This window comes from Phoca vitulina, unplaced genomic scaffold, assembly GCF_004348235.1.
Source record: "Phoca vitulina isolate PV1807 unplaced genomic scaffold, GSC_HSeal_1.0 scaffold25, whole genome shotgun sequence".
Taxonomy (NCBI): Eukaryota; Metazoa; Chordata; class Mammalia; order Carnivora; family Phocidae; genus Phoca; species Phoca vitulina.
This window is the reverse complement of record NW_022589728.1, coordinates 24279091-24301651: the sequence shown is the minus strand read 5'-3', so window position 1 is coordinate 24301651 and position 22561 is coordinate 24279091. Positions and strand designations below refer to the sequence as shown.

General features: G+C 43.6%; 2 protein-coding genes across 5 annotated transcripts in view; one reads left to right on the top strand and one right to left on the bottom strand.

Moving 5' to 3' along the window:
• The window catches only part of GDAP1 (ganglioside induced differentiation associated protein 1), a 45291-nt gene extending 34999 nt beyond the window's left edge, over positions 1 to 10292 (bottom strand). The window contains exons 1-2 of one of the 2 annotated variants that reach the window (XM_032421719.1): positions 10077 to 10292; positions 9501 to 9712 (exon numbers count right to left, since the gene is read on the bottom strand). In XM_032421719.1, the coding sequence (XP_032277610.1) occupies positions 9501 to 9503 (3 nt within the window). In that variant the 5' untranslated portion in view covers positions 9504 to 9712; positions 10077 to 10292. The remainder of the gene's footprint in view (positions 1 to 9500; positions 9713 to 10076) is intronic. The other variant, XM_032421720.1, reaches the window with a different exon arrangement.
• A 240-nt stretch (positions 10293 to 10532) lies between these two features.
• JPH1 (junctophilin 1) overlaps positions 10533 to 22561 on the top strand; it is a 113510-nt gene continuing 101481 nt past the window's right edge. For all 3 annotated transcript variants that reach the window (XM_032421586.1, XM_032421587.1, XM_032421589.1), the window contains exons 1-2: positions 10533 to 11082; positions 16430 to 17189. In XM_032421586.1, the coding sequence (XP_032277477.1) occupies positions 10704 to 11082; positions 16430 to 17189 (1139 nt within the window). In that variant the 5' untranslated portion in view covers positions 10533 to 10703. The remainder of the gene's footprint in view (positions 11083 to 16429; positions 17190 to 22561) is intronic.

The following is a 22561-nucleotide window of genomic DNA, read 5'->3' as shown; positions in this document are numbered from 1 at the left end:
TGCACATGTTACTGCAGCATATGCCAACTAGAATATGTGATTCTAGTCCATCACATATAAAGTATTGATTTTTAAGATAACATGCTAAGATGCGAAGGTTGATTACAATTTAATTATCAATAGGTATTACAATTTCAAGGTTCAAAATAAAAGCAAATCAAAATGCTCTTCAGGGAGCACTGTCACCCCCTCCCTTTATTTTTCTCTGTATCTTTACAGGTTTTTACACACATACAAATAAAGATAAATACAGCATGTTACATACACTATTCTGTACTTCGCTTCTTTCCAGCTAATAGATCCTGGGGATTTTTCCATATCAGTTCATAGAGAACTTCCTCATTCTTTTTTAAAGACCATGAAATCTGAATCTCAATTCAATTTTAAGTTCGGAGTCAGACACTCATCTTTCTTTGACCAAGGCCCACCTGTAATAAGTGTGTGAGTATGTGTGTGTGCATGTGTATGTTTATTTTTAAAAGATCACTGGGATGATCAGTTCACCTGTCAGCTCAGGGCCTCTAAGAGGCAGATGCCAGGGCAGAATTAGACATACAAGAGAATTACTGGGGAAACACACATGAAGGATGGAGGCCAGAGGAAGCCAGAGTAGGTGGGGAAAGCTTAGAGGTCACGACGCAGGTGTGAAACCCGTGGCAGGAAAGAGGGAAGGAAGGAGGCTTGGGTAAAGAAGCCTCAGACCGCAGTGTAGCCCTGGAAAGTTTCAGCCGTCGATAGGGAGCACAGGAAATGTCAGCCTGGCAGAGGCTGTGTTGAGAAGGAATGTCCAGCACTAGCAATCCCACTGGTCTCAGTTACTGGCTAGTGACGGTCTAGGTGGAGCATGGCCACAGCATGAATACCGCCGGGATCCAAAGTTACAGCAGCTGGAGGCTGCTGAGCAATCTCCCTCCTTGCAGCAAGTTCTCTTGAAGGAAGATCTGGCAGTACACAGCCATGGCACTACCATCTCTCCTTGTACTGAAAAATGTCATCTTCTCTACGCACATTTGGGGAGCTCTCTTCTTAAGGGAAAGCTTAGGGAAGGTAAGGGAAGTCAGTGCGACAAAAGAAACCCTGTCACTATGGTAGGTCTTGGGGCTGTGAATAGTTATCTTCTCCCTCTTCCTCTCACCATTCTAAATCCCCCTTACCCTGAGCTACCACAGCAGCAGGTTTGGGTGGTTTACCTGGTGGTGTGACCCAAACCTTCATCCCTGGAGGGTCCAAACCTTGGTAAGCTATGCCCTTCTCAGATCAGGGTTGCTGAAAGCGTGCATCCATAGTTACAAGGGATCAGTGGAGTACTGGGAAGTACCCAAAGGACCACCTGTGTTCCACACATTTTCCCTTCTGTCCCCATTGTATGAAAGCCTCCTCCTGCTCAGAATTTGCAGTTTCAACAGGACTCTCATTTTGTCCTCTTACAAAATTACTTCCCCACTGGAGACCTTGCGGAGCCCAGAGTTACACAGGTAGGAGAAACAAAGACCCTGAATAGGTCATCGGATATGATGTTGAGTGAAGTACTCTTGCATCCACCGCTTACTTCCCGGGCCTATGGGTTCACCCTACTGAGCATATTGTGCTACATAGAAGCTGACTGAGTGAATATACTGTGTCCTGCAGGACACTACTCAATCTCTGCAGATTATTACCAGCAAACTGGAACTTCAGCTGTGCCTTTAGGAGACCATTCCATCCTTCTGTGGGGCTGGCTCTTCACAGATAATAGAGGCATGCAGTATGTAATATGTAATGCAGCATGCAATAAGACCAATGGATCCCATGGTCAGGGCTCACTTTAGGACCTCGTTCATTCTGAAGTAGATCACCTGATCATTCGTGATGTTATGTGAAATTCCATGATGTGCATCAGGTATCCCATAAGCTCCTGGATAGTGGTGATACTGGCTGAGGTTCTGGGGGCAGAACAGGTAAATCCATACCCAGAATAGGTGTCTATCCCTGGAGAGGATAAACCACTGGCTCTTCCAGGCTGGAAGGGGCCCAATATATAGTCACCAAGTAGATGATGGGTATTCTCAAGGACTAGTCTCTGTTGCTGGCAGGTTGGACATTCAGAGGCAGCATTTGTTAAATTGGCCTTGATAAATGTGAGTCCTTCCTGTTGGGCCCATGTATAACCTCCATCTCTGCCACTGAGGCCACTAAGTTCACATGTCCCTTGTTCCAGATCTAGGATGGTTGGCAAGGAAGGATGGCTGACATCAACTGGCTGAGTCCTTTTGTCTGCTTGGGTTTTCAGTGCCTCCCCAGTGGAAGGTGATGACATGCAACACAAAACTCTTCACATGTCATGCCCATTCCCATGCCTCTACCCTAGAGCTCCATGTCTCCAATCTTCCAGTCCTTTTCCTTCCAGGCCTCTGACTATATGGCCAGGTTGTTGGCCATTACCCCAAAATCTACATACATTTCTACCTCATGCCACTCTTCCTTCCACACAAAACAGATGACCAGGTTTACCACTCACAACCTGCCCCTTAGGAAGATTTTCCCTCTCTAGAGGCTTTCAAGACCACTCCCGAGTGCAGCCGCCATTCATTTTCAGCTTCATCCACATACTGTGCCTGTCCATCTATAAACCAAGTGGAGGCTTCTCTTCCTTTTTCAGCTTGTTGTATGGAATTTCAATCTTCCCACAAGTGAGAGCCAAGGAAGGGGTGCTTACTGCAACACTAGGGGACATAGGGGTCTGGGCAACCTGCTCTGGTAGCTTATCATGTCCTCGGCTCCCACTCAGCTTGATTCTGGATATACCGTGTCCAGCCTACAGTAGACTGCTTTGGGTCCTTCTGAGTTTGTCTTGGCAGGTTCAACAAGACCCCGCTTATAATAGGAAATTCTAGATGACTGGTCAGTTGTTGTCCTATGGTCAAGCATTCCTTTACTACCAAGGTCAAGCAACTTACCAGGACCTATTTCTCAAAAGAGAGATAGTTCTCTTTTGCAGATTATATAGCCTTGCTTCAGATCCCCCATAGACCTGTATGGTGACTCTTCCACTGGAGCTTGCCATAATCTCCCTATTGTATCTTTTCACACCACTGACACCAAACACCCACACGAAAGGATCTGCCTGATCATATGGCCCAAGATGCAGGGCTGTTTGCAGCACAGCCTGAGCCTCCTGCAAAACTCTTTCCTGCTCTGAGCCCTCTCAAAGTTGGTAGCTTCCATCCATGGCTCTTATCACATAGGCTGCAGCAGTTTCTAAGTGTGATCTGTGTTGCTTCCGGGACCCAACAGGGCTACCTTTTTTGTAGTAGAGGCCACAAGATGCAGCCATTTGCCTTTTACTTTGGAGGGAGCATCCCAGGCAGAATGTGGCCTTGTTGTGAACACCACAGCAGACCTGAAGTTGTGGGAGCCGGAGGCTGGCTGCCAAGTACCCTCCTCACTGCAGGGTCTCTGTAAGGGGAATCAGAGCGGTGCCCTGTATGGCCACCCCATGGGCTGTTCCTACTTCTCTGTAAGCTTTACAAAGTGCTTGCCATGTGGAAGTCATAAGTAAAATGCAAAAGATGACAAAAATGCTAGGGCATGTTTAAGGAGAGGACAAAGAATTGAAGCTTTATCTGGAATGCAATCAGCATCTGAAGAATCCACTGAGGCTTCGAGGTGTGCCCGTTGAGGTAGGTTGTGGATTGGAACAACAATACTTGGCAAGGATAACACATCCCCCCCAACCCCGCGTCATTCAGTCAGAGGACAGCCTTTCCTACTGCTGGCTATTGTTTCAAATCCCATTCCAGGGCTCTTGGAACAATTCACTCTCCAACTATAACTTACTTTTCTTTTACTGCCTAATTGATTTTTTTCCCTCTCCTTCAGCTATAACGCATTTAGCTGCTACTTACCCCCTAGCTGTGTTTTCCGCAAATTGTGTGCCTCCCTTCTTAATTCAACTTGTTACCAAAAGGTTAGCTCATCAATTTTCGCAACTTTTAACATCTTAATACCAACACTCCCATGAGCTCCAGGTGAGGTGCGGCGGTGTTGAATCACGATATTGTACACCTGAAACTAATATTTCACTCTATGTTAATAGGAATTTAAATAAAAACTTTACCAAAAAAAACACTTCCAAATATGCTTTTATATTCCTTTGCCACCTTCAACTGTGCTATTTCCAATGTTGAGTTGCCTCAGTATCTTCTCATTTTCAGAATAAAGCACTCTGACCTTCGATGCAGCATGAGAGAGCTGCACCCATCATCTTGTGTCCGCAGGTCCCAGGAGGTCTCCTTTTCTCACAATCACAGGCATGGGTTCCCTTCATTCCCTCCCTCTGTAGGGTGGCTCTTCGTGCAAAAAGGTCATCCTATGTCAACATTGGAAGGACAGCCCTTCTACCCACATGCTTCCTACAAACTATCATAGCCAACAAAACCCCTCTGTCCTCTGAGCTCCCAGGACCCTTGGCACTTATTTGCTGCTTGTAGCTGTCTCCCTTGTCCCTTAATTATTTTTCTTTTTTCATCTCCTGCCTCTTTAGAGATACTTTATACCCTTAGAAGCAAGGTCTGAGCCTTATACTTCTGTGTCTCCAAACGTAACCCAGGAATCATACATACATGCACACAGACGCGTGCACACACGTACACTTTATGTTTTGCTTCGGGTACTGGGGCCTCAGTACAGACCTGCAATCCACTCTGCGTCTTCAAGCTTACTGCCTCTTTTAAGTGTCCCTCTAATCTGTTTTTATCTTTGTCATTGTGAGAACTTTCCTGAAGCCCTCCCTGAGCCTCATCATTGGACACGTAGGCTAATCTCTGCCCACTAGGAAGAGCAGGCAGAGAGCCACAAGGGACAAGTCATGGGAAGAAACCAAAGCACTGCCCTTGAGACTTAAAAAAAAGGCTCAGCTGGTGTTTTTATATCTGAATTAGACTATTTCTAAATTAGACTCTTAGCCCCTAGGGCAGGATTGCCTAGTTGTGTAAGATAAGCCAACAAGTATCCAGCAATTATACAAAATCCTGGTACTAAGAAGCTAATGCGTAGAACACAAAAGCCAGCCTAAAATTGAGACTAGGAAGGGATAAGAAGAACACACAGGGAATGAGACAGCTAAAGTGGCGGGAGAACAAGAGAGCGAGCAGAGGTAAAAGACATGGGTTTTTCAGAAGCTGAGGGAGAGAATGCTCACAAGTTTCGAATTCACAGCTGCCGCTAGTAGGATAGAAACTGAAGAGATGGGGCACCTGGGTGGCTCAGTCGGTTAAGGGTCTGCCTTCGGCTCAGGTCATGATCCCAGGGTCCTGGGATCGAGCCCTGCATCGGGCTCCTTGCTCAGCGGGGAGCCTGCTTCTCCTTCTCCCTCTGCTGCTCCCCTTGCTTGTGCGTGCACGTGTGCCTGCTCTCTCTCTTTCTGACAAATAAATAAAATCTTAAGAACGCTACCTTAAAAAAAAAAAGAAAGAAAGAAAGAAACTGAAGAGATGCCCTTATATCTGTCAGCTAGGAGGTCCCTCCTGGCTAGATAAGCTTCACCAGACTAATGAGGACAGAACCCAAATCGAGTGGCATGAGAATGAGAGGTGGGATATGTGAATGTATATGATATATATGTATGATACTTGAATATATAGGTTATATGAGTGTAATACACTTTCAAGGAGGTCAGCAGTTTCGAGAAGAACAAACACAGAGGACTTGAGGTGAAAGCAGCACCAAGAAATTAGGACTGTTTTTATGTGGAGGACACAAGAGCATGGTTGTTGGATGGAAAAAAAGAAATTACAGCATATTCAAATGAGAGAAGGAATTGACCCAGAACAAGGAGAGGAAAAAGATATCTGGAGTGGGTGGGGAAAGGAAGAAAATGAGAACCATTGATAAGTTTTGTAGAAAGGAAAAAAGAGGGAGGATGTTCCTGAGTTAGCTCTCCTCCTCTTGAGGGAGAAGACAAGGCCTCTGCTCAATAGGAAAGAGCTGGGGCTGAGCGGGGCTCAGGTGACAGGCATCTGGAAGTTGCCTGGGAAGAGATCTGCTGTGTGTGTGTGTGTGTGTGTGTGTGTGGAGGGATTGACCTGAGGCTTGCCCCCAGGGTTTGCAATGGCAACTGGTTACAAAGAATAAAATCAGGAAGGGGCTTCCTAGGAGCAAGGGATGAGATTAGGGTTGGGGCGGGCACCAGGAGGTCATTATGGAAAGCACAGTGTGATATGGCCTTTAGGCAGAGAAGGACTAAGAGGACATGTAGCATATGGAAGGAGTAGAGACTTTGGCAAGTCAATGGCTTGTTCAGTGAGTGGGAAAGACCAGAGAGTGTTGTCAAAGAGTAGGATTGTAAACTTCCAGTTTTCAGAGTTGGCCTACATCTTGGTCCAAGTAAGGTCCAGGCTGGGTCTGAGGACTTTAAGATAAAGGTCATGGCACTGGGAAAGACAATGGACTGTGAGGCAGGATGAACCTGCTCAAGACAATGACAGGGGACAGCGTGTGGGGCAAAGAGAGCATGAGCCACCAGTCCTGGATGCACATGGGGGAGCAACCTAGAGAAGACAGAGACAAGAGTGGACCACGGGTGGAATGAGTGCACCATGCAAGTCTCCAAAGGAGGCACTACTGAATGGCTGCCAGAGAGAGGAGAAAATCAAGGATTATTTACTTACTGACTAATTTATTTCTAGTTTTCGACCTGTATTACCCAACTGCCTTCTGAACATCTCCTCTGGGATATATTTCTGGATCTTCTTCTCCTTAGTGAACCTATCTTCCCACCTCTCTAATTTACTCTTCTTTCTCCATTTCTTTAATTCTAGACAGTAGCATCACCATTCATCTGGCCAGCTACTCTAAAATAATAAGAAAAGTCCCCTTCACCAGCCCTGCCTGCTCTCTACCCAGCCTGCTTCCTTCTCCCATTTGAAAGCTCATCCTTGCTCCAATAAAGGACAGTAATAAAGAGAACCACCTGTAGTCAGACAGACCTGGTTTGAATCCCAGCCAGACCACTTCTACCTGGAATGATCTTGGGCACATAAATGTCTTAAACCTGATTTTATTCTTTGTAAAAAGGTTATAATTCTAGTATTAATCCCATGGGTTATTATGAGATTTAAATGAATTAATGCTTGTAAAGAACTGAGCATGGAATCTGGCACTCAGTAATTGCCTTCAAAGTTGTGAAGACCATTAATTTTAGAATTTTCTCCCTCTTTTGACATCAAGTATTCTGCAAAGCTTATAACCATATTTCTTTTGTGTTTATTGTGGATGAATTTCTTAAGTCATTACGAATGCTTTATTACAAATGTGCTAATAATAATCATTTTGATTTACTTAATCCAGTAATTTTAATTGTATGTGCTTTTTTTACACATCTTGAAGAAACACACTTTAGACAATAAACACCTACAGATTAGTTGTCATTTGTAAATTTTTATCAAGAATTTCAATAATTAACTCTAATATGTAAATAAAATGAAGTCACCGATACATTTTTAAACACGCCTTCATTAGAAAATACTAAATTCTAAACAAAACATACTCACCAAAAAGTTGTTACTAGACATTCTCACTCAAAACGGCTTAAGTTTTGTTACAAAATTTTGGAGAATGGAAGCCTAGAATAGCTGAGTTTTGAGCATGGGGAAAAAGAAACTGCTCAAGTGGTTGTCAACCCCTGGATTTCAATGGCCTCCTCCACCCCACCTGTCAAACCAACATTCACATTCTCTTCTTACTAATCCCTCCTTAAAGCTAAATTCAACTCCCCCTTATCCAGGGCAAAGGTTCAGAGTGAGAGGGAAAATAAGGACATGACTAACCCTGACTAGTGAATTGCAACATTATTCCACTGCCTACTATCTGCTCTGCCCTCATCCTCAGCACCTCTTCCTCTTCCTAGTTCTCTTTCCCAGTCTTCTCCCACCATTGCTATTGAACCTGAACACTTACATGAATGAACACATCAGTGTGATTGGGGAAACATTCCACTGTGATGGCAGCAGGTAAATGGAAGCATGGCTTGCATGGTTACTTTGCCAAAAGTTCTAGAAGCTACCAAAAACTCAATACTAATTTTCTTCCATGAAGAGAGCCAATGGCAGACTCAGGTTAGGATTACGATTAGTTGAAATTTTGTATCAGATATTTGGTGTATCAGATATCTTCTTTTAATGAAGATGCCTTCCAAGGAAGACATCTATTACGGATAGCAAGAGATAGATTAAGAGATAAATGGCCCTATCTTTTTGGCTCCCCAAATCTCCATATTCTATCCAAATGTATGTGCATCATCATCCTTTGCCCACCCACCACAGATGGACTAGACATCCATCACAGAAGCCAGAAACTTTCTCTGTGCTAGTTTATTTCAGAAAATCTATCATTTGCATGAGAGCTCATTAGGAAAAGTAAAAAAAAAAAAAAGTTTCCACCGTGCTTGCAAACAAAAACTTAGCCCTGAAATATTCATATATGGATCCTAACACATATGGGTGTAGATTAAAAAAAACAAACAAAAAACAGGACAAAGGTTACTTCATGAAAAATTCAGTTTAAAAAGAGGAAAAAGCTGTTGGCTTGAGCAACCACACTGTTTTTCATATCAAACAGAACACCAAAATAGATGGCAATGTGTCCATCTATGCTAGCTCCTGATCCTGGCGTATCCCATAACAGAGAGATGGAATTATGGTTCAGCAGCAAAGACCTGGGCCCTCGTTTTCCCAGTGGCCTAAATCAATCCCTAGTCTAGGACAAGATGCTGAGCAAGATGCGTAATTATTTCAGGCCACTAGGGTAAGCACTATTCCTGGCAACTCTGCAGGCAGTGCCATGGATGAGGGTTTCTAATTCTCTTTGGTGATTTGGTTCTGTGTAAACTGAGATTTTTCTTTCAGTATTTGAGCCAGATTAAGCAGGAAAGGCCACCTCCAGTACTGAGATAGAGCCAATCAAGGTCAATTTCCGTTCCTTTTTCTGCACAGTTTAGTCTATTTTTCCCCTGCTCCCTATCCTGACATCAGATCATTTTTATCTGATTATCAAATACCTACTGAGAGAAACTGTGGCAGCCTCTGGTGCTCCCCCAGTATCCAAAAGCCTCTCAGCCTAAGGAATATCATGAAATCCCCGCAAAGCACTGTCCTCAAGAGGCCAGCCTCAGACCCCAGGCTATGAACCACAGAAAGGTGTCCCCATAAGTATGTTGGTGGTTGAGACCAATGTCTGCTTTCACTAGAGACAATACTGATTCAACTTGCCTACTACAAATCTCTCATTTTTGGCTTTGCACTGTACCACAACATAGTCAAGTTAATATCTCACATAGGAAGAGAAAAACAAATCTTGTCACTCCCATTTGACAGATGGTGAAATAGAGGTTTGCAAGTTTAAAAAAGTTGCCTAAAGTGAATTCAACAAAACAGTGTTGTAGCTGGAAAGTAGATCAGCTGACACCTGTCCCCAGTTTTTTAGGTCATGGGCTTTTTGTAAGTTTAGAGCAGTGTTTTACTTACCATATTCCACCTTGAGGTCTTCTATTTACTTTGTTAAACTGTGGATACCAGTGGAGAGGTACCAGGTGTACATTCCAGACACTTACACAATATCCACAGACTGAGCCGTCTGCCTGTTGGGTACATAGCTCCTGGCTGAAGAATTTCTAAGGTTGTCAGAAGAACAAATGAGGCATTAGGGGCTCTGATGTGAAAGGAAATTGCATATACCCCTGCAAAGACAGATTAAAAACATTATCCTCTTCATCATTACAAATAAAAAGCTGACCCATTTAGTCTGTGCTTTTTCACATTACATTGCTCTCCCCCTGTATCTTCATTAAATAAATGCAAACACATGTGCTTAGAAATGGGTAGGTGTAAAAGAACATTCTGCACAATTATATCTAGGCTGCCAGAGATTTATATCACATGCACACATATATCTAGGAGATGTTAATTCATGATGACAGCTGAGCATGACAAATGCAACAGTACACAAGTTGGAATGCCGAGAAAAAAAAAATGCAACTACAAACCCCATGCAAACAAACACGCATACAAGAGTTTTCCCTCCACACACGTGGTCGCACTTACAGGAGCTTAACCACTTTGATAAACCCCAACACAAACACTGGAGGCTCCGCCGCCCGCGAGCTGCCCCCACACATGCAGCCGCACCTTCGTCTACCCGCAGGGATTCTCGCGCGTCCCCGGGTACACTCGCCCTCCCACCGGCATGCCACTGCGCGAACACACGCGCGCCAACCGCTCCCCGCGCCCGCCCGCCCGCCGGGGAAGCGTTGGCTCCCGGGGCTGGGGGCAGGGCCGGGTGGGGCCGGAGCGCCGCGGGGCCGGGCCTCCGCGCCCGGGGAGGGGACGAGGGGCGGGCGCGGGGCGGTGCCCGGCTCACGTGGGCGGGCGGGAGCAGCTGAAGGTCCGTTCCGGAGCCTGGGCTGTCCTCTCGCGCGCGGCGCTGGCCCGGGCGGCGGCGGGGAAGGAGGCGGAGGAGGAGGAGGAGGAGGAGGAAGGCGGCGGTGGCGGCGGCGAAAGAAGAGGGGAGGACGGGGGCGGCGTCGGACTGGAGCCGAGCGGCGGCGCGAGCTGCCCGGGGCGCTGTCGTGAGCTCGCCCGCCGGGCCCCCATCCCCGAGCTACACCCTGCCGTGCCCAGCTCTGCCCGCGTCCGTGCCCCCGCGGGGAGCGCGCCGGGGCTGCCCCCCGAATGACGGGCGGAAGGTTCGACTTCGACGATGGCGGCACCTACTGCGGCGGCTGGGAGGAGGGCAAGGCGCACGGGCATGGCATCTGCACGGGGCCCAAGGGCCAGGGCGAGTACTCGGGCTCCTGGTCGCACGGCTTCGAGGTGGCTGGAGGCTACACCTGGCCCAGCGGCAACACCTACCAGGGCTACTGGGCGCAGGGCAAGCGGCACGGGCTGGGGGTGGAGACGAAGGGCAAGTGGATGTACCGGGGGGAGTGGTCACATGGTTTCAAGGGGCGCTACGGGGTCCGGCAGAGCCTGTGCACCCCCGCTCGCTACGAGGGTACCTGGAGTAACGGGCTGCAGGACGGGTACGGCGTGGAGACCTACGGGGACGGAGGTGAGCAGCGTCGCAGGCGGCTCGGCTGCTCCCTGAGCTGGTGCGGTGGGCTTTGCCCAGGCTGCGGGGAAGCGGGGAGGACGAGAGGCGCACGTGTCCGGAAACCCGCCAAAACACCTGGGGAAGCCTCCCACCCATCTCCCGCGCCAGCGTTGAGACGCGACTAGTGCGCGGGGGGGTTTGATCTGACCCGGTTCTTGGAACGGGCAGTGTGTCCACACCCGGGGGAGCAAGGCGTGAATGTACCTGGCCGGCGCCAGCGCTGCACTACCACCAGGAGGGAGCGCCGCCTGGGTGGGTTGGGCAGGAGAGAGGACGCTGTCACTTGAGCCCGTCACATTACGTTCCTGATCCCTCCCTCTCCCGGCCGGGTTTGAAAACACCACTCCCGTGGAGTTAGAGCGAACGCGCTGGGCTTGTGAGGCTGGCGGTCGGTGCTGACCGCTCCCCGGATTGGTTTCACGTGGAGTCGTATTTCGCTTCTGGTCCTCTAGTTGCCTAAAGATAGAAGCCAGAACCCCATAACTAGGATGTAGGGGAATTGTACCTTATTTGGAGTGCATTTGGAAACATCCTAGCTCTGGAAGTGAAGAGGCCACCTGATGCAGGTGGGGCTCAGAGGGTGTGGGTTTCCCTTCCCGGTTTTCATTCGGTTCCTTAAAGTAGTGGTTTTCCATCAGGAGAATCGTAGTCCTTGTTGACCTGGAGATCTCTGGACAAGTTACTAGGAAAATCTTAGAAATGAACAATGAAGTCTTCGTTTTAAGAAATACATTCGAACGATACATTCCTACAGTTGCTAAGTTAGCAGCCACTTTACTCCAGAGAATGGCAATATGGAATCACCAAATTGCACTAAGGTTGTATGACCTCCGCATGCTAGCTAGCTATGAACAAAATTCACCCGATTTTAATATTTAACAATTTTGCAAAATAAATTGTGTATGGAATAGGGCTGAGTTCCTCCACCCTTTTTTTTATTTAGGAAAAGAATCCAGTACTGAAACAGGTGTCAAAACCTGATGAATTTACTTGTGTAATAAGCTGAGAAGGATGAATGGCTTATGCTTTGGCAAAATACATTTTCTGATGATAAACATAATCATAGTTAAGTGAAAAAGGTTAAGGGAGGCAGTGTCAACTTTTGTCATTACATAGCTTAGAGTTGAAGGGAATTAAAAGGATCCAATTAAAAGTTTCTCCAGCCCACTGCATAAAAGCTTATACAATTTGTACACTTCACTTACTCAGAACACTTGGGCTGTATTTCAAATGCAAAATGGTAGGATTCAATGGTAGAATTTGATAAAAAAGGACATCTCTTCATCCTACGATATAAATAAAGGATATGGTTCTCATGGATTAAAAGGAGGGGAAAAAACTTTCTCTAATACTTTTATATGAGCTCCAGGAGTCTTGAGTTTCACTGTAGTTAATTAGGGCCCTTAAATGTTCTGAATGGGCACATAGTGCCTTGGTTGACAGCCCTATAATATGTTAGCTTGTGACTGGATTTTATTGGAGGCCCTAGGTCTGTAATATAACTAAATTCCATGCTCAAAAGTAGAACGCAAAATTTAGTTTCTAAATGTGCGTGTTATTTTATAACTTCTTAAGAAGGCCAAGGATAGTTCTCTTCAGTTTGGGAAGGTTAAAAATAAATTAGTCTTAAATAATAAATAAAAGAAGTCTTTTAAAGTTACTACTCATTAAACAAAATCTCTTGGTTTAGAGGATTCATTACACTTAGCAAATACACACACACGCACATGCACACACACATATGGCACAATGAAGATCTTCTATGTATGTGTTGTAGAAGCTCAAATAGGTGACCAGGATGACTTTATGGATAATCTGCCTTCTGATTTAAAACTAACTTTAAAAAATTTCTAAACCTTAAAATTTGTCATCACTTTAGGACTGGTTTTCCTTTTATACCAAAAAAAAAGAAGAAATCAAATATGCTCCCAATCAGGAAGGAAAAAGAAAACCCTTAAAAGTCACTTTGTCTACTATGTGCTAGTTGATTTTCTGCTTTCTTTCATATGTCAATTCATTTAATTAGGAAAGTCCCTAATCATAAAGTGGGGGTCTAAGTAGAAATGTATTGCTATAACTTATTTTATACAAAAGTTTTGACCAAGATATGAAATTTCACCGTCCCTATTCTTACTTAAGAATGAGTTTATTTTTGTCTCTGCGCTACCACCTGTCCATCCCTGTGCACCCTTTGTCAAACTTAGGGAAAATCTGATTCCATGTATTTTGTGACAACATTAAACTAGAAGATGAAGTATTCATTCCATATAGAGAGTATCACCTGACTTATTAGTGATTTGTGTGTGAAGTGTTGCCAAAACTGCCTGAATATTAATTAAGAATAAATTAGTACCATACTAATGAAATCTAAATCTAGGTGCCCAGAATTTTTTGCATAAATTCTGATCTGCTGTACCTCATTTTTTTCCACCAGTCATAAACTATGAAAATATCTAGGAAGACACATTGCTTTATTAACTATGTGCATACTTGCGTATACCCATTCATTGCACATGAATATAAGTTTGGCATAGCGCAGTCTACATTTGACTGGAACTCATTCTGAACTGGATGCCTTCCACTACAAGATTATGTAGTTAAAATGGCTATATCTAGAAAACCAGCTCCCAGATGAAAAAGTCATAGAACATAATTTAAAGCAAAACCTGTAAAAATAATTTTTACACTGGTGAAATATGCATCTTTATTTGAGGAATGGAGAGGAACTAATTAGAACTTTATTTGGACAGCAGAGAGAAGTTGGAACCCACCTGCTTCATAAAAAAAAAAAATAGAAGCCCTTTTTTTCCCCTAAGTTCATTGACTAAACCTATTTTAAATTTCAGATGAACTACTAACAGTTTGACTGTAAATTGGTTTTTAGCAATTCCATGGAAGAAGTCTTCCATATACTGTGATTTAACAAAATAGGATGGGAACATGGCCAATGCAGTTGCCCCCCCTCCTTTCCTGTTTGACAGTTAAGCAGAGACCTAAACTTTCTAATTACCACTGTTGCCTTAAACTGCTTGGATTTTCAAGCAATACTTATTCGGAAATTCTAAATACTCTTCTTACTTTTGGAGATACCAGTTTAAGGAAACTACTTGTTAATTTTCCTTCAGTGTTAAACATTTACTAAGATGGTATGGTTGCATTTTCAAAGTATAAAACTTTTATCAAATAGCACCTTTGGAAACGTTCTTGCAAAATTAACTTGTCATTATGTAGAAAGATAGAGGATTATAGCATTACTTGCTATTTAGACAAAATATTTTAAAAACAAGGTTGTTTTAGTATCTGTAAGTCAGGTTGTAGAACTTTTATCCTAGAACTTGTATTTTATCTAAATAGGCAGAGGGAGAGTCAAAGTTGAAATTTCCTGATAATTTAATTCCCTTCCCTGTTAAGGTGATGGTATTTGGAAAAGGCTAATATTCAGTAGGAACCTTATTAACCTGGAATGTTCTATGTGACTACCTTATCCTTTGGGGTTTAATCCTTTTGAGAAAGCTGTGGCCCACCTACCTCCTCAGAAGTTCATAAATGTCAGGTTAAGACTTTTAACATTTACCCAGAATAGGACATTCATAGTACCAGACCTACTTAGAATTTCATTGTTGTCCTGCTGTTGTCTGTTTATATGACATAAATATATCAGACTAAACAGAACGAGAATATAGTCTTGAAATTTGTCAAAACTTGATTTTGGAGCCATTACAGTTTTAAACACATTGAAATAATCAGGCCGTATTAACACAATGATATAGCATAAATAGCTCAAGTATTTAAAAAGTAAATGGAAATCTAAAATGAAATGAGAGGTGACTGCAAGGTAGATCTATATAATCAGAAACTGAAAGAGGTCAAAAAAGACTGTAACCATGATTTATTTTCTGAGTTATGATGAATAATACAGAAGTAATTATGTCTTAAAATCTCCACATAGCTTCTTTTGGGGGGGATACTATAATTTAAAATGCCTTTAATTAAAGGAAATCACCTTGATTTTGAAAAGAAAATTCTAAGTTCCCTCTTATTTTTTTCCCCTAAGTTCCCTAATTTTAATATTCAGTTTTTCATGTGATTTAAAAAGCCACACCAGGTTATTTAGCTAATTTATTTAATAGAAAAACTTACCGAACACAAATGCTTTAGAGATTATCCTACTCCTAAAATGGCATAATATTCATTGAAAAAGTGATCTGGTATCAATAAAATTTTAAGGAACATGGTCAAACACACCTTTGCTCTGAGATGAATTCTATACTATTAGGAGTGGAAGTTTTATTCTGGCCTTAATCTCAGTTTTTCTAGGAGTAAATAGTATATTCTTTTGAGTCACCATAGCTATTTACTATGAAGTCATCAAACACCTACAGACCACAGGGCACATAAGCCATGAGACTGGAAATTTTGTGTTTGCTTAGGAGGTAATTCCTGCCCTCAGAGTGCTTCTAGTCCATGATGTGTTTCATTATGTAGTGTCAGAGACTAGGGGAATCCGTGAAGAGAATGGCGAGGAGAAAGCAGAAATTTGGCCAGTAGTACAGGACAAATGTTGACCGTTCCACCTGGAAGTACAAAATCTTAAATTGCCCATTTTTTCATAATGGTTCGCTATATTCGGGATACATACAGTATTTGTCAAATCACTCGTAGCTCCAAAAATTTCTCCCAAATCTACATAACAAGCCTAAATATTAAAGTTTTCCCTACCCTAAAAAAAATGGTGAACACGAAAGAAAAAAAAAAATGTAAGATAATCTGATGGCCCATGTCCCGAGTATTCAGGTCACCAATAATGTTAAGTCTTTCAGCCTGTTGGAATGTTACAGTGACAGGCCCAGAGTTTTTAAAGGTTTTCAGCTAAATGAGTAAAATTAGAATAAAATTCACAAATAGAACTCATTTCATCTTCTGTGACACTGCCTTCCTTTGGGGGATTTTGATGTGTTAATTTCAGGGGAGAAAAGTTGTTTTCTAATGATCACTCTTTTTGTATTAGAAAGTAGTGGTTTCATCTGAAACACTTGTATAAATTTTTAAATGAAAAGCAAAGTTACCAGACTATTGGAAAATGCTATGCAATTACATTAAAACCATAGACACAAAATTACAGGGCGGGAATTCACAAATGGATGAAAAGTAGCGCTTAGAGTTGACTTGGAAATGTGTGGGATCTGACCGTGGGCCTGCCTGCTCTATGCGCCAGGCTCTCCCGGGGCGCACCCGGGCGCTTGCAGCCGAGAGGGTACCCCTTCTGCCCCCGACTCACGCTGTGCTTTCTCACGGTCTCTTGAAGGTACTTACCAGGGCCAGTGGGCCGGCGGCATGCGGCATGGCTATGGCGTGCGCCAGAGCGTGCCCTACGGCATGGCCACGGTGATCCGCTCCCCGCTGCGCACCTCCATGGCCTCGCTGCGCAGCGAGCAGAGCAATGGCAGTGTGCTCCACGACGCCGCGGCTGCTGCCGACAGTCCCGCGGGCACCCGCGGTGGCTTCGTGCTCAACTTCCATGCCGACGCGGAGCTCGCGGGCAAGAAGAAGGGCGGCCTCTTCCGAAGGGGCTCCCTTCTCGGAAGCATGAAACTTCGCAAGTCCGAATCCAAGTCTTCCATCTCCAGTAAGCGCAGCTCGGTCCGCAGCGACGCGGCCATGAGCAGAATTAGTTCCAGCGATGCCAACTCCACGATCAGCTTCGGCGATGTCGATTGTGATTTTTGCCCCGTGGAAGACCACGTCGACGCCACCACCACGGAAACCTACATGGGCGAGTGGAAGAACGACAAGCGCAATGGTTTCGGCATTAGCGAGCGCTCCAACGGCATGAAGTATGAAGGCGAGTGGGCAAATAACAAGAGGCACGGGTATGGCTGCACCGTGTTTCCTGACGGCTCCAAAGAAGAGGGAAAATACAAAAATAATATTCTGGTCCGTGGAATAAGGAAGCAGCTTATACCAATAAGAAATACAAAAACTAGGGAGAAGGTGGACAGAGCAATTGAAGGCGCGCAAAGGGCAGCTGCCATGGCGAGAACCAAAGTGGAAATAGCAAATTCAAGGTATGTAAATGCAGGGGGGGTGGTTGTGCTGGTCGTTCACAACAGTGGGATATCAAATAGTATGTTTGTCATTTTGTTGGTAACACCACCAAAGAGCCTCTACAACTGCCAGAACCAAAGTTAGAAAACGATGAAGTGCAATGGAATGAGTCAGAAATGTACCTGCACTGTTCTGAAAGGCCATCATCACAAAATGTTGAAGGCACATTGAGATGCCCTTCCTGTTGCAAATTATTTCCCTAATAGATCAGGTCGTGCAGACCCTATGTACATTGTCAGGAATCCAGAAAGTTATTTTTTTGTTTTTGTTTTTTGTTTTGTTTTGTTTTTTGAGAAGGCATCAAAATCTAAATATGGCAGAAATGGAAAGTTACAAGGCCAAATCTTGCATGCATTCTTTAGAACAACAGATCTCCCATCCAAGTTAAGGAGGGCACTTGTTATGGTGAGCCCTGGGTGTTGTATGTAAGTGATGAATCACTGAATTCTACTCCAGAAACCAATATTGCACTGTACGTTCACTACCTAAAATTTTAAAAATAATAATAAATAAATAAATAATAAAATATCTGCAAAAAAAATGAAAAATTAAAAAAAAAAAGCTCATCTATATGGGAATGGAAGAGGGACTAAGGCTCATACAAATCGCCACTTTCTATGCAAGAATGATTAGATCACTGGTGTATTAAAAGGAAAGGGGTGGGGGGGGGAACCTGACATGGACAGATGGGACTGTCAGTGTGCCAAAGTTGGAAGAAAGTAGAGCAGTAGAGAAGGGATGGAGTGAGTAGGAGAAAGCGGTGAATTATAGATTGAGAAGTGGGGTGTATGTGGGCACAGAAGGACTATGTGCCTGAAGTTTTACCATTAATAGCTGGGTTCAGGGATCCAGCAAGAGGGATGGAGAAATCTATTGGGAATAGAATTGTCTTATTGTAGACAAAAACGATGGTTATAAATGGAAAATATTATTTTTAGGCTTATTTACATGGCCACTGACTGGCCACAGTTTTGTACGACTTGAGGCATATATCTTCTACTTCGGTTATATTTTCTCATGGAAGTAAGCCTTCTTTCAAGGCCACAAAAATTAGCATGTCTTCAGGTTTTTATTTTTAGCATTGAATAAGTGAACGCTCTTTTGCTTTGGCTGAACCATATGAAATTACTGATATTTGGACCTTTTGATGTTCAAAAAATGGCAACTTCATGAGGTTCAACGGAATACTTTCAGACTTCTGAAGTTTCTATTTAAAAAAAAAAAACTTTTATGGCTGCTGTTTACTTCTTAGTATCTGAAGCACTACTTGGTCTTATTTTTTGCATTATATTGAGATAACGTGTTAAAAGTCTTCAGGGTTTCCATCTTTATCCCAAACTCATCCTGTTTTAAAGTTAATATTGCTTGTTGATCAGCACAGACTTTCAGGAAGGGCCTCACCTCTCTTCTCTGCTGCGCATCCTTTATTTTAGATCATAGTTTTCCCAGATCACCAAGCGTTGCGTTACTTGCTTTTCAGTTTGCTTATAGATGGGATACTTGGCACATCTAATCTTACTGGCTTCTCTGGCTCTCAGCTAACTTTTAGAGCTAGTGATGTACCTTTGGTTATGCCCCGGCCTCTAATTTTAAATGCACTCCTGGATTCTTCCATTTTTTTTTCACCTTACAACCTGGTACTCTAGTAGAGCCAGTTCGATCTCGGCAGATGGAAAGTACACCTGTGCAGGACACTCTAGCAAATGATTTTCTTACACTCACTTTAATTATTGACTTTTATGGTTAGTTTAAATTGGAGGAATCTAAATAATGAAAGGGAAATGCTTGTAATGCAAGGATCTTTGATTATGCTAGTATCATAAAACTCTTACCCAAGTCCTAGCCACGTCCCCTCTGTTGAAAGTCTTTTCGGGATAGTAATATAGTTTGAGAGTACTGTATTACATAGTTGATAATCAACAAACATACTTTTAGCCAGTTAACTACTTCATAGATATTTCACTTAGCTATTTGCAAATGCTCAATTCACGATACTAAGTGAAATAAGCCAGTCACAAGACAAATATTGCATGATTCCACGTAAATGAGGTATCTAAAATGGCCAAACTCCTAGAAACAGAGTAAAATGGTGGTTGCCAGAGGCTGGATGGAGGGGGAAATGGGGAGCCGCTGTTCAACAGCTCTGAAGTTTCAGTTAAGCAAGATCGTAGTTAACAATACTGTATTGTGTACATAAAAATTTGTTAAGAGGGTAGATCTCTGAAGGGTTCTAACCACAGTAAAAAATATATGTATATGTTTAGATGATGCAATAGACAAAATACTCAACCTTTTATGTCTTACTTTAACTATGTTACTCCTCTTTTCAGATTCCTTGCTTTAATAAATACTTCAGATACGAGTTTTTGCCACTTGTTTTTGTAGAAAGTAGCTGAAGGACCGACAGTCCCCTTCAGTAGCTCTGAGCTTAAAGTTCTGCATTCTTTTAAAAACTTTTTTGGGTCACCTGGGTGGCTCAGTTGGTGACTTGATTTCGGCTCAGGTCATGATCTTGGGGTGGCGAGATTGAGCCCTGCGGCGGGCTCCGTGCTCAGCAGGGGGTCTGCTTGAGATTTTCTCTCTCCCTCTGCCCCTCCCCCCACCCCACTCTCGCTTACTCGCTCTCATAAATAAATAAATCTTTAAAAAAGTAATAAATAAGTTTTTTTTTTAATAGAGGAAAAGTTAAGGTTTTGGAGATTGCTGGCTGGGGAACGGACTTCTTACTATATTGTCATAAACCATGGCTCTTTGTAATGCCTGAGTATCTGCTCAGTCCTTCCTGGACCCTCCAGTAGTTACCATTAATGTTTTGGTTTTAAAAAAAAGCAAAAGTTTAAGAACGTAGGTGACACTCTCCCCCGGTCCTGCCCCAGTAATGGCAGAATAACAACTAGAAAGTAAGGCTCCTAGTAGCTGCAGCTCTCAAAATCACTCATTTGCCATTAGCAACAGAGGGAGATGGTAATAGTTACTGACCATCTCAGTTTGCCACCTAGATAGTGCTCATCATTATTCTTTTGCTATTATTTCTTAGGCTGTGGAGAATTTTTGTTTCTTAAATCTCAGGAAAATGGATCCGTCTTTGTGCCATCACCCTATATTATCTTGAAGCAAAGCTTCAAGTTAGCTTTGAGAGAAAATCATGGTATCCTCCTCAGGGAAATCAGGAGACATGGAACCAACCACCTTCAGCCCCCAGAGATTCAAGAAGGTCTGTGGACCTTTGCTTCTTTGAAGAGGGAGTGGTGTGTCTGCAGGAAACACACAGGAGGCTTATTTCAGAAGGTGTATTATGGGCCCCTGTTTAATTCTTATCGATAAGGGAATGTGAGGATCACATAACAGCGGATAATAGGAATAATGCAGCAGATAGAGAATTAGTAGATACTAATCGTTTACTAGCAGGTTAGCACTTAAAGAGTGAAAACTCTAAGGGAGACTAATAATTTGCTGACTCTTACTAAAACTTTTCTTCAGGTTTCTGTTCTGATCTAAAAAGTATTATGTCTATAAGATGTAACAAGATGTTTTCTTCCCTTCTTGTCTTGGTCCTGTGGGTAAAAATCATCTCCTGGAATTGAGACAATGTCTCAACCTTGTTTTTAAAGAAATGTGCAAGAGGTAAAGGAGCAACTCTGAATATTTCAAGCCCCTCCCCATTCAGAGGCAGAGACCACAGCCCTGCCCAAGATGACCCCACTGTTGCTGTGGTTTTGATTACAGTTCTCATTTGGTCATCCTTACTCCAGGTCACTCTTGTCTCCAGTCATCGCCTAAGAGATGTTCAAAATACTGTTCCTTGAGAAAAATATTTTTTTAAAGATTTTATTTATTTTTTTGACAGAGAGACAGCGAGAGAGGGAACGCAAGCAGGGGGAGTGGGAGAGGGAGAAGCAGGCTTCCCATCGAGCAGAGAGCCCGATGCAGGGCTTGATCCCAGGACCCTGGGATCATGACCTGAGCCAAAGGTAGACGCTTAATGACTGAGCTACCCAGGCGCCCAAGAAAAATATTTTAAGGAAGAATTTTAAGTTGAGGCATTTGGCTGAGATAGCAAGTAAGTGGCCCTTAGAGAACCATACTTCCTTGGAAAAGAATAGATAATTTAGAAAAGGATGTAGACAAAAGAAGAGCTTTGTAGACTCTGAGCCCCAGAGGACATGATCATCATGCTAAAGGATGGAAGATGGCTGGTGACAGGGATGGGAGAGAGCTGGCCTCAAGCAATCGAGAACCACAGGCTGGCTTCATTGTATCACACAGATTCGAAGAAAGAAAATCAAGTGGGAGGGTGGAGTGGACCACCGTTCTCTGACTCTGTGGCCCGCCTCACTGAAGCTGGGAGGGTGTGTGGCTGGACAGGCTTCCAAGACGACCGTGAAGTGTCAGTGACTCCTGCACCCAGTCTCTCCCAAACTTCAGGTGGTGACAGCAACACTGAGACAGGTAATGTTGGGAGGGAGCCCTGTACTGTGTCCCACCCAGCCCTAACCCTGCTGGGCCTGGCGCAAATGTAGTCGTACAGGGGGATGGAAGCACCAGATAGAATGTGGAGGCCTGAAGCCCAAGGGTCTGGTGCACAGGTGAGCTTGCTGCACCTGTCTCCAGAACTAGAGATTGGATTCCATGTTGCCAATTTTGAACCTTAATATTAAAAAAAAAAAAGACTTTTTTCTAAAAATCCTACATGAAAATATATTTCCCATATTTTTCTTCTAAAAAGATGTAATTCCTTACCACTCTCCCTCTTTCCTCCATGGCCTGAATGATTCAGCCAAAACGGCTTTCCTTCAGTTCTAAGGGAAGTCTTTGCTCGTCCCTTCCCTCTGCCTGGTGCCCTTGCCCCAGCTACCCCTCTGGCTAGCTCCGTCTTCGGGTTTAGGCATCAAGTCCCTTCACGGAAGGTTTCCCTAAGCCCACACTCTCCCCTCCCCCCCACTCCCACCCCCCTTCCACCTAAATGCCCATTTGTCTGAGTTGTCATCATATTTCAGTGTATTTGTTTGGTGTATCTTTCTCCAACTAGATCGGAAAGCCAGACCCTGAAGGCAGCTTTGCTCACTTTTATGCACCCAGCAGCTAGTTTAGATCAGGATGCTTTTATAAGGGCTCTGGTAAATATTTGATGAATGAGTGAATTAAATTCTCACTACTTAGGCTGTAAACACTCCCAGGGCTTCTAATTCTGTTTTGTTGGGCATTTATAAACCAGCTTTAAAGGAAGGAAACATAGCTCTCGTAAATCATCATGCTATAATCTGGCAATAATCAAGGAAGTACAGAAAATGCAAAAGTATGTGTTACAAGTACGCTTTTCCTTAGCTATGTC